The following is a 14,550-nucleotide window of genomic DNA, read 5'->3' as shown; positions in this document are numbered from 1 at the left end:
GAGTCAGCAGGGGTTTACCCTGGAGTAAAGATGGGAAAACCTTGTAACGAGAATTTTCATGTTTTTTACTTGAATTTTAAGGTGTGTGTCCTAGGGCTGGACGATATGGTTGAAATCAATATCACGATAATCATAAGGATTTTTTTCGGTATCGATGTATATGACGATATGGTTCAAACAAGCGAAATCACGTTAAATAATCAAATTAATGTTCATCATATTGAACCGAATGGTAATGTTTGGTGTGATGTCAAACTAAACTGAAATTTTCACATAATATTCCGACCATACTTCATTTTGTCTGAGTTTCTAAATAAAATTAGCTTGTTCTCATCAGTTCAGACAGCAGCATTGTGCATCTCGATATCCCAAAATCACCATATCATCACAATATAATCCCACTGAAAGACGATAAACGATAATATTGAATTATCATCCAGCTCTAGTGCGTCCTTTATAGGTTGAGGGAGATTCCTGACCGCTGGGCTCATGAAGCCCAGTCAAACCCCATGACACAAGTTCAGAAATGCACGGCTGGCAAAATTCTTGAGGAACGGGCTTTTTGCAGATGCCAGGTTTTGATGTGACTGCAGACAGATCTGAGCGTGTACCGAGGCTTCACCTCCTCTGTCGGCTGGGATTCCTCCTCTCTGTCAGCCTCCCGCTGCGTGAACAAAGCCGGCTCCTCAGACCGGTTCACCGCGCGGCGGGACGCGCCCGACGTCAGAAAAACACCTCCGCCGTCTTCCCAGTTAGTCGGCGGCGGAGGAAAGGAAACTCGCTTTTTTTTTTTTTTCCTTTTTGTTTTGATTTGCTTTTGTGCAGAAGAGAGCGGGAGAACGACTGTCAAACTGTGAGCTTTCAGTAACAGATGGGGGGAAAAAATGTTTTTATTTCGCCGTTAATATTCAAAACCGACGATGATTATCTTGAACATCGGCTCGGTCCCCGGTGTGTTTTCTAGCACAGCTTTCCCAATGTAAAACATCTTCGGCAGTCGGTGAGGGAATGTGCCGGATTGATTTGTTGACAGCGTGAGAGCCACATTACACATTTTCGAGGAGTTTATTTGTTGTTCTGCTCCGCCAATGGGAGCGGAGCGGGAGGAAGATGTTGCCGAGGCAACACTTCCTCTCTCTCTCTCTCTCTCTCTCTCTGTGGCGAGAGCGCGAGGGAAGGAGAAACCCGAGGAATGACACCCGGCTGTATTTCGGGCTGCAGCGTGTGGGCCGAGCAGCAGAGAGCAGGGAGCTTCCTGTGACAATGGGTGGGAGGTTCACAGGCCGGAGCTGGCCTCCTCAGAAAGACTCTGAGGAGCCTGTGGGAGCCTAGACCTGTGGTATCTGCTAGTGCATGATGGGTAGCTAGCACTTAATGAACCATACACTTTTTGATTACTAGGCTGCTTGCTTTGTTGATCATGCTATATTGTCTTGGCGCTGTTATTTTGGCCAGTAATGAGTCATTTATTGATCCTTGTAGGGAAATCCTCTTTTTCCTTGCCCTCCTCCCTCCACAGCGAGGTCAAAGGTCAGGCTCAGATACAGAGCAGCAGCTACTAGTTACTGGCTGTTTGCTGGAATGAAATTATGCTTTTTCTGCTGTTGCATTAAGCTTATTCTTCCTCTTCAGCTTGCATGTAATCTTGCTCCTCTGGTAAAAAAAATATTCTTCACCTACTTCACCTTTATATGTATATTCAAGGATTATTTATTCCATCTTTTATCAGGGCACTTGTGGCTTTGACTGTGTACTATTAACTCATTGTAATATTGGCAATTTAGGAGTTTAACCTATTCTGCTGTTGCACTGGAAGCTTTGTTAAATGCCTGTCATGTTAATCTGTTGTTCTTATGTGTGGGACTCTGTAGGTGTAGAATGGTCAGAATCTTAGCTGGCTTAGTGTTAACACCACAAGACTGGTGGCTTCATCCATAAAAAATGTTTGGCAAATGGAAATGATGTTCCTCACATTCAAACTGATGAATGACAAAAATGACAGAAATTAGCTTTAAATCAATGCGGTCAAAACTGCAACTGACGTATAACAAAAACTAATGCAGTCTGTCCATTATTCACCAGGATTCCCCATGGAAAAGCTATAAAAGTCATGGCATTTGGAAAAAAAAAATTCCGCAGCTAGAAAACGGAGAAATCAGAGAATGATACACATCCAAAAAGTGTTGGATATGTCATAGAAATGTATTCATAAATACTTCACCTGTTTGGGAGTTGACTTTTGTTGTGATACATTACAAGCAGATTATGAGCCCATTGGAAGTATAGAGAAACTGAAGAAAAATTAGAATATAATACTGTATCATCAGCCACACTGTTTCCATAAAGCATTCAACCCCCTACATTTTTTGGACATGTTATTTATTAGGCTATGTCATGCTCTGATTCTAATAATCATGCACTCACGATTGCTTATAATCCACTTATGCTGCCTTATAATGCCTTATGAGCACCAAAAAACCCTAGTTATATAAGTGCCAGGTGATAGTTGTAGACAGCCAAAACAATGAAAAAAAAAGTCATGGAAATGCGGCTATAATTCTGTCACGGAAAAGTGGAACTCGGCGGAGGAATCTTGATGGACTCCATCCCTCTTTGTGTCTCTCTCTCTCCTCCTGTCTCTTTTATCCCCGTGGTGGGGAGTGGCTGCCTCTGCTCTCTTGTTTCCTGGGCACTTGTCAGAGCCATTAAACAGATTTAAAGCCGGGGTTTATTGTTGCGCTGCACCGCCCTGTTGTCGCCGCATTCCCCCCATTCCTCTCCCCTCAGCACCGGCTGGCCAGATGGTGTCACTCCGGGAGCCAATTCAGCCCTCACACATGTATGCTAAATAAACACTGACACTCACACGCACACACACACACACGTGCACAACCCTAGGCGCACTGACACGCACACACCTACTCACGCTCTCTCACTGCGATATAAACAACCCTCGAAATAGTTCACATGTACACACGCTATCACACATAGACACACATGCACAAAGCACAAAGCAATCTACAGAACCATAGAAACACTTACACACCTACACACTCTCACAGCAACGTACACAACCATAGGAATACTTACATGCACACACAGGCAGAGATATACATAATTCACATTCGCGTACATAAACACGCGCACGCTTGTAAAACTAGCAAGAAAGAAGGGAGAAGAGAAGGATAGCAGTGCCAATAGACAGAGGCTGTGGAGGTTAAGATGCAGGTGTAGGTGTGGACATGGAGGTGAGTGATTCGGAGGCCCAGTGATGGCCCAGAAGAGGGGGAGGAGGAGGAGGAGGAGGAGGAGGAAGGGGAGGGGACTGGCTTATCCCCGTCTGCCCAGCATTCCTGTCCAGGCCCGGGGCTCTTAAAGGAACACACCAAGTTTTTTTGGGAGTAAGTTCAGTGATGAGAGCACAGACACCAGAATCATCCATGTGTCCCCGGTAGATGGTTGGCTCCGGTGCTGCATGCTAACACTTTAGCATACACTATGTTGAGTGATAGTAAGCCACCAGCATTATCCCAATCTGTAGAATATGGTATGAAAATAGAACTAGCAGGGACTACTTTCTCTGAGGGAAGTTCTGTGTTACCGCGAGACTTGGAGTGATTTATTTCCATAGGAGCAGATGGGCTGATGGGAGACTGTGTACAGCTACAAATCACTGTACTGCAGATGCATACATGGTTGCAGAAATAAACCTGGATTAATCAGCTATATTGACTTAGTGATATTTCTATTTTTTTAATTTATGAATCTGCAGGCCATATAATAAGACCATTTATGTATTACTAAAAGGTTAGTCGTCTTACTTTTGATAATGCTTGTAGATACTGAGCATATTAGATATTGTCTTAATTCCTGAAGTACTGACAGTTTATTCATGACTAGATTTTTTCTCCACATTGTATTTCGCTAATGGTCAGAAGCCTAAAACCTGAAGGACAGAAGGAAGAAGAATTTAGAATCTAAATACAATGAAATACAATTTGTATATGGCTCTGATTGTGAAAATGTTCAGGGCATCAAGCTGTACATGCATACCAATTCTGATGCTTTTACACAAATCTGAACGATTCTTGTACATCACGCTGACTGGCTGTTATCCAATTTTTAATAAAAGACCAATATTTGCCCGATGTATCAGCAAACCAATATCTCAGTCTAACACTAGTTCAGATAGTTTTCTGTGACTTGATCTGAACTGGTGTGGTACAATAGATCCAATCCAGTTTTTCCTAGATGTCCTAACACCACTTATGTAGCACTCAATGCACAAAGCATTTTTTTCATTTTCAAGTTCACTAGAGTAACCTTGGAGAGAGAGGGAGAGTGAGAGAGAGAGAGATGTGGGTGCTAATGCTGCATTCATGTCACAATGGAAAAATGGGAGATAGGTGCTTCCTCCTTGAACACACCATTCATCTCAGCTTTCTGGTTTGAAATACTAGAAAATACCATTCTTGTCGGCCTTCAGGTGGTAAAAGTACTTCTTGTTGGTTTGGCGACCGACCCGATTTCTTCAAGTTCCTGAAGTCTGACATCACCCACAAAGAAATACATCAGTGTACGAATATATGAATTAAAAAAACAAAAGCAAACAAATAAAATCGACAATTCTCATCACATAACGCAGCTTTTGGTTTGCTGTAAAACATAATGTTCAAATGTTCTCACCAAGTGTGTGCGTGTGTGTTAAGTGTTAAAAAGCTGAGAATAATTATTGTGACAAAACCCCCCCAAAAAAAACTACAGAAAACGTCAATCACGGTGTCTTGACGGCTTCAAACGAGTGTGTGAAGGCTTCCGAGTCGGCGCTTTCAGCCGTCAAATAATTCCAGACAGCTATTCCCACATGATATGAATGCGGCGTTATATGCGGTGTTGCGAAAGAGAGAAGGCAAGAGAAAGGGAATGACAAAAAGTGTGTGACAAAGAAAGGGGAGGGAGAGAAGCGGAGAGACCTCCCCCGGCGGGTTGGCTCCTGCTCGTCGGATGAGTGTAGCGGCAGGCTGACCCGGCAGGGGATTAACACCTCGCATCCTCCGTTCACTCCCCTCCTCTGCCGTAACACACACACACACACACACCGTACGTCAACGCGGCCCAGAAACTAGCTTACACTCACAAAGGATTAGGCCTCTAACCGGGAAGTCAAACGAACAGGAAAAAATGCACCAGATCTATTAACAAAAGAGAAAAAAGGATTCGGTTCATTTAATCCTTGTGCTAGCCAATTATGCGACATTGATCACTGTAGAAATGTGTGCTTTCTCTTGTTCACAGCCTGATAAGCTTCTTGGCACACAATGCGCTCCCTCTATTCCCTCTTCCAGGCAATAACCCTCTGATTATATGCTTTTGAGAGAAAGAGGAGGGGGTGGGGGGGGGGGGGTGGCAGGGTATAAATGAGAGTGTATGCTGTAAGTTAATTAAAGGTGTGTTTGATGTAGCTGACAGCAGCATTAGGTGGGAGGGGTGTGCGCGGCGTTAGCTCTGCTTAGCGTCACATGTGCCGCGCGGTTAAATCGGCGGCGCGGTCCAAGTCGTGACAGGGCCGCCGTGATTTACGCACACCCGCCAAGAGCCTCGCTAATGTGCACAGAATCAGTCCAGCAGCCGAGCAATAAATCTGCATAGCCTCACCGGCAGCTTCAAAGGAGTAAACATTGCTGGAGTGGTGTTGCAAATCTTTCTCTTCTGCTGCGTTCATGTCATATGGGAAAGACGGACTTACTAGTTGAAAACTGACTCCCTGTTGAATGATGTTCGCCTCTGCTTTCAGAGATAGTCAATACTACTAGAAAATTCTTTCAGCTGGGAAATACCTTTATGGAGCTCAGGGTTTGGCAGTGGACCTGATGTCTCAAACTTCCTGAGTCACCAACAAGGAAATACATGTAGTTACACCAATGATTTGATGGCCACGAAATATAATGTTGTTAAGTAAAACTTTACTGTTCAGATCATTGTATAATGACAATGAATTGTGTAATAAAATACCAAAAAAAATTCAATTTTAAGAGAACCATTGAGATGCCATTTTCCCACAAGTCTGATTGTCATAGATAATGAAATAAAAATGTTCTTGGTTCTCTTAAAATTGCAATTTCATTGTATTTCTTTACACAGTATCATTGGATTTGTCATTACATGAGGATGAACAGTGATGTTTTCCTTAAAACTTGTACTCCAAAGTATGACATTTGACCCATTTGATGCAATTCTGAATGAAATGTTCAGGGCATCAAACTATACACATATACTAATTCTGATGGTTCTTGTACAGTACGCTGACTGGCTGTTATCCAAAAGGCCAATATGTGCCCGATGTAACAGCAAACCAATCAGTTGAACATAGTTCACATTTTTCTGAGACTTATTTGAACTTGTTTGACACAATAGATCCAATCCATTTTTTCCTAGACATCCAAACACTGCTCATGCAGCACTCAGTGCAGCCTCAACTTAATGCACAAAGCAATTTGGAAGTATTTCATGTACAGTTTTGATCCAGATCTACTCGTAGGTGGGCCTTCAGTGGCATCATTGACTGTTTGAAGAGGGCCCTCTAACCTCTCTGTAGCATTGCTTAATGTCGAGGGATGTGTCCCCTGCAGAGCTCTTTGTGTCTCCTAAATAATTACTGGCTTCGGAAAGAGGAGAGCGGGCCAGGGAAAACGTGATGATGTGCATTAGACACTGCCATCTCTCTCTCTCTCTCCTTCTCTCTCTCTCTCTCTCTCTCTCTCTTCACACACCCTGTCTATTTTTCTTTTCGAGCGCTCGAGGCTCCGTTTGTGAACCTCCTTTGCCTTCTGGTTTATGCATGCCTCATGTAGACCCCCTACCCCTCTTAGGAACCAGCTCCAGGGTTGCTGACATTCCTCTGTGCAGAATGCATAAACCTTCCTTTGGGAGCTGAATGTGCTTCTACGGTGGATCTCAAGGCCCCTGCATAACCATGTAAAGCCATGCACTTTCCTGTTGCCGGCATGGAAACCTGTGTAGGATTTTATGCACTGTGCACTCATACCCACACACATGCACACACACACACACACACACACACACACAGTCAGCTGCGCGCACGCACACACACGCTCCGCTCCCCATGCAATCTGGAACAGCAACAAAGCTCTCCCATGCTGTTGCCACGGTAACGCGGTCGGGTCAAACCAGTCGAGCGGTCTCTCCTGTTCCCCCCTCCACGCTCACACTATCTCTGTTTCTGTTTCTCTCTCTCTCTCTGTCCTCTTCCTTATCCTCTCCTCACCTCTTTTTCTTCCCTCCATCCCCTTTGTTTTTCTCTGGCTCGTTTTTTTTTCTATCTCAAGCCACTTATTCTCCGCTCGTTGTCGCTGTCACATGTCTGCCCCAGATTGAACGGGGTAAAATAAGGAAGGTTCTCCAATCGGACCAGTTTGTCCAATTAAAGGTTATGGAAATGAATGAGAAATTAATAGAGACTCGTGGGAAATAAAGGAGAGTTGGCAGCTATGCTTTGTCACTGTGCCTCTCTAGCGTTGGGCTTAGATGTATGATCATAGCTAATCCTGGCGACGGCGGCTGTGGTGTATGTAGCGGCTGTTCCTGGGTCAGGTCCGAGCTCCTTGCTCTTGTCCACATGGTCCACATTTCCAACTTTTCACAAGCAAAGCTTTCCAGATGGTGACATGATTTCTCTCTGTTTTTACTGGCCATGCATATGTTTGTGTGTATTTGTGTGTGTGTGTGTGTGTAAGCCATACTGTACTTACATCTAGGCTACATTTGTGTTTACCTGTCCGACGTCAGTGTTGATTAGTAGTTCATAGTGTGTCTTAAATCAACTGAAACAAATCTGCCAGTGAGCTGAGAGAATTTCACTTTTTTCCAATGCAGTTTTGCTTTGGTTTCAGCTATCTTCTTGAACAAATGACAAGATCTCAAAAAAAAAAAAAGGCAGGTCATCCTACTTGTTCTAAGATCATGTCCTCGAAGCAGAAGTTTTTGTTTAGGTCATTGGTGTTTGTGTCCACAGCTAGGGGTTAAAGTGTAGCTATCACTTGAAGGTTAAGGGACTACACCGAATTTGGGGATTTTGGCCCATTGGTCACTTTACCCAATATTTGATAAGAGGATTGGCACCAAAATCATCTCTGTGTCTCTGGTAGATAGCTCTGTCCGGTGCACATGCTAACGCTTTAGCATACAGTATGTCAAGCAATCATTGGTGATTACACTCTAAAATACGATGTCTCATTTTTAACACATCTGTGTCTTCTTTGGGACAACATTATTAACGTATCTTCTGACTTGACTGACTCTGACATGCATGTTTTTCCAAAGAACACACAGATTTGTTATAATGACACATCCTTTAGCATTATCGTAAAAGTGAGAAAATGAGAACTTGCAGCAGCAGCTCTGAGGCTGGATGGTTAGTTAATTTTAATGACATGCATCTGAACCCGCCAGGCTTGCTTAGGGGATTGGTAAAATAGACATAAAATTCAACAAAAATAATGTACTTTTATGGCAGAAGACCTTTGCTTCCTGAGAGACTTTGAGAGTAACTTTTGGAAGTAAGCGAAGTTAGCCAGAATGCTAAAGTATTTTTGCGCTGTTGATTCGTAATGGACTTCACTAGGTGAGATTTGGTTTACAGAAGTTATGAATCTACAGAACAACAAAAAACAACAACTTTGGATTACTATAAGGTTTATCTTCATACTTTGGATAATGCTAATTGCCTACGACTATTTAACATACTGTATGCTAAAGTGTTAGCATGCGCACCGGACACAACTATCTACCAGAGACGATTTTGGTGCCAGTGTTTTTGTCAGATATCGGCCAAAGGTGAACCAAAAACCTCTAAAAAGTTGTTGTAGTCTTTAATATCTTGTGTTTTTTTTTGCCATGACTGAATGGAGAAGATGACGACCATTGGGGCATCACCAGCATCCTAATAAGACTCCACATGTCTGCCAGTAGATGTTTAATTGATCCCACTGCTAAACCCAGGTTTGTTTACTTGGACATGCTGGTATTAATACCAATAACCAAGGAGTCGGGATGCAGCATGCAAATTCAATTACGCCGACCTGCCAATCCATCCCCCCTCCCGACTTGATGAATATTGATGGTCGGGTCATCCTGGAGGGTCAGAGCGGCCTAAAGAGGTGGGGAAACACCTGGCCGCGCTCTCGGCGTCCTTTGTTGTCAGTTTGTAGCCGCTTTGTCCCCGTAACGACGCTTCAAAGATGGCTCTCTGGGTAATGAATTGCATGACAAGTGGCCTGCTAGTGCTGTCTGGTCCCTCATGAGAAATTAATGCGTTGCCTTCAGAGGGCGAGGAGCGCCGCTCGGAGCCGCCGTGTGATGTCAGCGTAATGACATTAAACCTCCTCTCAAAGTGGAGTCAGCCCGAGAGCCGGGTTAGCCCAGCGCCCTTTTGTCATGCCGTTAAAATACATTACAGAGGAACAACATGGTGTCTGCAGGTCCTGGAAATTTGTATTAAATTGTCTGAAATTATATTACCCGAACAAGGGTTAGACCGATATATTAGTTTGCCGATAAATTGGGCTGATATTGGGATGTTGTTAAAAATTGGATATCACCCAGTAAGTATCCACCTCCAATATGATGGAGGTTCCTCCGTGACCGCAGTGAGTGAATATGTTATTATTACTGTTATTTTCATTTCAGATGTCTGACCAGAGAAATCATTTCAGTGTGGTGTGGGAGGATTTTTACTCAACAGTCTATAAAAACCTGCAGTGAAACCTGCCTCGCTCTGCCTGAAGGAGCTGTTAACCCACCCAATTTCATTTGTATTGGTTTGAGCGGAGGGTTTTAGTGTCCCATGATGGTCTAAATGTTGTTTCAGAGACTTCCACCCTGACAAGAATAACATTCTGGGGGAAAGACTGAATCCTTGTATTTTTTGGAATTCTTGGGGCGTGAAAATGGTCAAATTTAAAGATATACTGTATCAGTATTGGTAGAAAACACGTCTAACAAGGCCTTAATGTCTTGAATACAGTTAACTAAAGCCAATTCCGTTTTAGAGGTCTTAAAAATGGTCTTTAAAATGATCACACAGATCCATATTCTGACACGGTCCACAGTTGTTTTCATTTTCCTGTTAATTGCAGTTGCATACTTGGTCTTCTACATAAATTGATGAATCTTGCAGACACCCTAGAGAAGGCAAACCTTGCCCATGCCTGATTTACATGTTTGCTGTAAGATGTGTACTTTGGCACGGCCTGGAAGAAATTGTTTTCCCTCCAGAAAAAATCCATCTCTGTTAGCGTTGTATTGAGTCTTAAAATCTTGTTTTCCTTTAAACAAAAAAAATCTGCCGACTAGGTCTGCTTCATGTATCCCCAAACAACCACAGGTGCTCCTGGCTGCTAGGAATTGTACTGGAAAGTGAGCAAAGAAATATTTCGACCACAAATATATTATTGTAGCACAAAAACAAATCCAAGCTCAAGACTGGAACACCCTGATGAGGCTTTTAATGTCTTCACCCTCTCCAATTTAAGGGTTTTTAACTTTCAAACCCACATTATTGCCTGGGCTTAGATTATTTTCATGCCATGAGAACATATTTGTGGTCATAATATTTCCCCTTTTTCCTTTCCATGGACATTTTTTGCAGTTCATGTAAACACCTTTTCTGGAGGAAGGTATCGGTGGCGTTGCGTTAGCGGTTATGGGGCTTATAGCCTATGTGCTAGCCATCTGCTAACCTCTCTCCCTCGGAGCCAATAATTTGATTATTCAGATGGACCGCTGAGCCCGCTGCAGTCGGGCCGGGCGCCGCCGGCCGCGAACAGATGTTGAAACGTGAACTGGCGGCCCCGGGCTGTGGCCTCCACGTGGCTTCAAGCAGCGGCGTGTCGTCCGCCATTCAGACACACTGTGATCTCCACCGACGGGCTTCACCAACCGACAGCACATCACCAGCTCCGCTCGGGCCAGATGAGCTCTGGAAATAACAGGCAGCTGGAGCCCAGGAGGAGGTTAAAATTCAATCAGTAGACACACACACAGACAGGCAGGCAGGCAGGCAGGCAGGCAGGCAGGCAGGCAGGCAGGCAGGCAGGCAGGCAGGCAGGCAGCAGTGTTTCCCACAGGTTGAGTGGCCTGCTAGTCTTTATTTCGCTGTTCAGTCTATGGACTTTAAGTTGTTTTTATCAGCTGAGTGTGTTTATCTAAGTAGGCAATAGTTTTGCTACGTGTCGTTGACATTTCATTTCAGTGTCTTATCTTTGTTTAGACACTAAAGTCTCTGACTTTATTAGCCATCAACATCATTTGACTATAACACACCCATCTGATTATGATCAGTTTTGTGAAGCAAATACGACATACAGCCAATTACAAATGGGCTGCCTCTTCAAAACACTGTATCACATAAGCTGTGTTTCTTTGTCCCTCTTTTCAGTTTATGTCATATGGGCCAGTACCACCTGAGTGAATATACTGTACCTCCACTGTTTGACTGACACCATGTGCACAGTGTGTCATAGGAACACTGAATTATGGGCATTGGATTACGCTAATATGCTTTCAGTGTTTTTTTGTGAACTACGTTGACAAGAAATGTCAGGCTTGAACACCAGTTTAGTGCATCACAGCATCTGTTAATTTACATGTTATACAATCAATATAGGAAAACCTGGACAGACTGGCAGATAGATAGACACATAAATAGATACACAGATAACTACTCTATTACGGTGGTTTTCAATGCTCCTCAGGTCTCAGAGCCCTGCTGGTTTTCATTGTAGCCATCTAATCAGGGACTGATTTACACTTGGGAGGCCAGATGAATGCGATTAACTGCAATTAACTAGCTGTGAGGATAGAAAAGCAGCAGGTCCTGAGGATCAGGATTGAAGACCACTGCTCTATTAAACCCTGGACGAATGGGGTCGGCACAAGCACCATCATAAATACAGTATGGTACAAAAATAGAACACAAGTATATGTGTATACTTACAGCTTTTATAACAGTGTGATACCATATGATATTATTATTATTATTATTACTACTAGTACTACTACATAGTGACATTTTGCCCGGTTATGCAATACTGGGTGGGAGAAAGTAAGCACTACTGCGTAAGATACCAAGCAGTTACAAATGGTGTTTGAATTCCAATAAATAAACAGCAGTTCCATACAGGCTGTAACCGGAGCGTGAAAGGAATGATTAGTTAAAGGGGGGGAAATTGCTTGGTCATAGTGTAAGTGTAGAGTGACTGTATTTTCTCCAGTGTGTGTTAAAGCAGCACTTCATATCATAAGCTCATTATATCTGAGCCATAAAGTGATTATGGGCTCCAGTAAGGCATTGTTCTGCTGTTGACAGGATTAAAGATGACTTTAGAGAGAGAGTCAGCGCTGCCTCTCTCTGCTCGAGTGTTTGCTTGCTCTGTATAAGCCGGCGGTGGAGGGGCTGCACGCTTCACTGTTTGCCAGCAGCGGCAAGCCCTCCCTGTTTTCTTTCATACATTCATCTCCTGCCAATCCATCTTTCTATCGAGCTGTCTATCTGTCTATCTGATATCTAACTTCTCACTTTTTTTTGTTTTATCTTGCTCTTAGGCAGCCCAAGGTATCTTTGTTTCACTTGGTGTATTTTTTTTTTTTTTTATTGTTTGTGTGAAAATCCTTGAGACAATAGAGGCCACAAGCGGAAGATGTCATTTTGGATAGATTTGCATTTGCTGTGTAGTCCAAAATCCCTATGGAAAATATGAGTTGCCTTTTCAAAATTGCTGAAAATAAGAGCTGTGTTGAATGGATACCCATGAGATATAGGCCTTCTATATTCTGTCCCAGGGGTTAAAATACATCCACTAGCATCAACTTAGTGAATTATGATATTTTAGTTACTTTTAATATTGATTTTTGCTAACGAAATGCTAATCAGGGAAAGCGGACTACAACAGTGTTGCTTTAACCATGAGGCCGTGAGCAAGAGAGCCCATGAAATGGCATCTTTACTTCCTGGATTTGATGCATTTCCTGTTGAAACAGGATGTTGGGGCGGGACATAATGCAGTGAGGGATCAATCAAAAGTATAAACCAATGGAATATGAGTCAGGGAGAGAAAGGCTGTTTTATTTGATGGGAGGGGTGTGGAGGGGCGGGATTGTTCAAAAATCTGATTGTTGGTTAGAAATGTATATTTACGCCTACTAGTGCAGCATGAAGTCACCAAGGGACTGTGTCTTTCAGGAAGTCAAAGTAATGGGAGCTCATTTCATGGGGACTTGATCTTGTCCTGACTGTGTTGTAGGCTACAATCAAATTAAGATTTTCATGTGGTGTTGAATTGCATAGTTGTTATTGTTCATATGTAGTTAGTTGCCTTGTTCTTGTTAGTTGTCAATTGTCTTCCAGTGGTTGGGTTTTCGAGTTGTTGCTAGCTACAGGCTAACGACTGATTGTTGCTAGCAGAATTACCATTTTGCTAGCAACAATCCATATTAAAAAAAAGCCAAAGTATAAAGAAATTCACAAAGTTGATGTTAGTTGATGTATTTTATTTCACAGAACACAATGTATTAAAGCTAGTAAGTCTCTGTGTAGCACAAACTTTATTTTTGCCGTTACTTTCAAATCACATACTTTCCTCAGGGATTTTGGACTACAGACCAAATGGCAGTAATGCTAAATTTACAGCCTACAAACTTATGTCAGACTTTGTCTCTCTATAACTATTCTCCCTAACTGTTTATATAGAGACAGATAGGCACAGAATATAGAGGGAAACAGGCAAAGCAGGCTCTGATTTGATTCTTGGCTATGTATCTATTGCTTTCTCTCACACACACACACACACACACTCTTTCTCTCATCTTTTAGCATCTTCTAAATTTCTAAAAAAGCTGGTGTATTTTTTTTAAATAAATCAAAAGTCGAACACGGGTTTTAAATGAATCGAACGCTGAACGCCATCGTCTTTCTAAATAAATCAGGCATTTCACACGGTCTCTCCCCCGCCCCCTTCTCTCTCTCTCTCTCTCCACAGAAGAAGACGGGAGTGGTGAAGACGCAGGAGAAGAAGGAGCGCTGGAAGGAGAAAAAGGCGGCGAAGCGGCAGAGGAAGGACGAGGAGGAGGTGGAGGAGGAGGAGGAGGAGAACGTCCAGCCCATCATGGACCCCCTGGAGAACGGCTTCCTCCACCACGCCCAGCGGGAGCAGGAGAGGATGACCGAGAGGCTGCTGAAGAAGACCTACTCCAAGAAGAACAAAACGGTCGGTGTCGGCTTTCTGTTTTTCATTTAAAGTCACTGTCAGCAAAGTTCTCTGAGGCCGTGTTTGCAGAGAGAACACTGCTTAAGCCTCATTTTGTGCTGATAGGTTCAGCCAATATGGGGTTTTAAATACATACATGCTGAAAAAAGAGCTGAATACTAGCTGATGTCAGGTGTGACTTACTTATTCTTGTGACAGCAGTGACTTTTTACCACTGTGCCGTAGTCATCAAGAGGTAAATTCCCTTCACTGAGACACTTTATTCCTC

The 14,550-nt window shown here is 43.1% G+C and overlaps 1 protein-coding gene across 1 annotated transcript in view; it reads left to right on the top strand.

Moving 5' to 3' along the window:
* The window catches only part of LOC139661887 (fibrosin-1-like protein), a gene marked incomplete at its 3' end in the record, with an annotated part of 70,373 nt that extends 56,091 nt beyond the window's left edge, over window positions 1-14,282 (top strand). The window contains exon 2 of the mRNA XM_071540456.1: window positions 14,055-14,282. Coding sequence (XP_071396557.1) covers window positions 14,055-14,282 — 228 coding nt within the window. The remainder of the gene's footprint in view (window positions 1-14,054) is intronic.
* Between the last annotated feature and the right edge of the window lie 268 nt (window positions 14,283-14,550).

This window comes from Centroberyx affinis, unplaced genomic scaffold (genome assembly GCF_046629955.1).
Source record: "Centroberyx affinis isolate AG114_WGS23_722 - 3 ecotype Tasmania unplaced genomic scaffold, CSIRO-AGI_Caff_v1 ptg003638l_1, whole genome shotgun sequence".
Taxonomy (NCBI): domain Eukaryota; kingdom Metazoa; phylum Chordata; class Actinopteri; order Beryciformes; family Berycidae; genus Centroberyx; species Centroberyx affinis.
The sequence above is the reverse complement of the archived record's forward strand: the minus strand, read 5'-3'. Positions and strand labels throughout refer to the sequence as shown.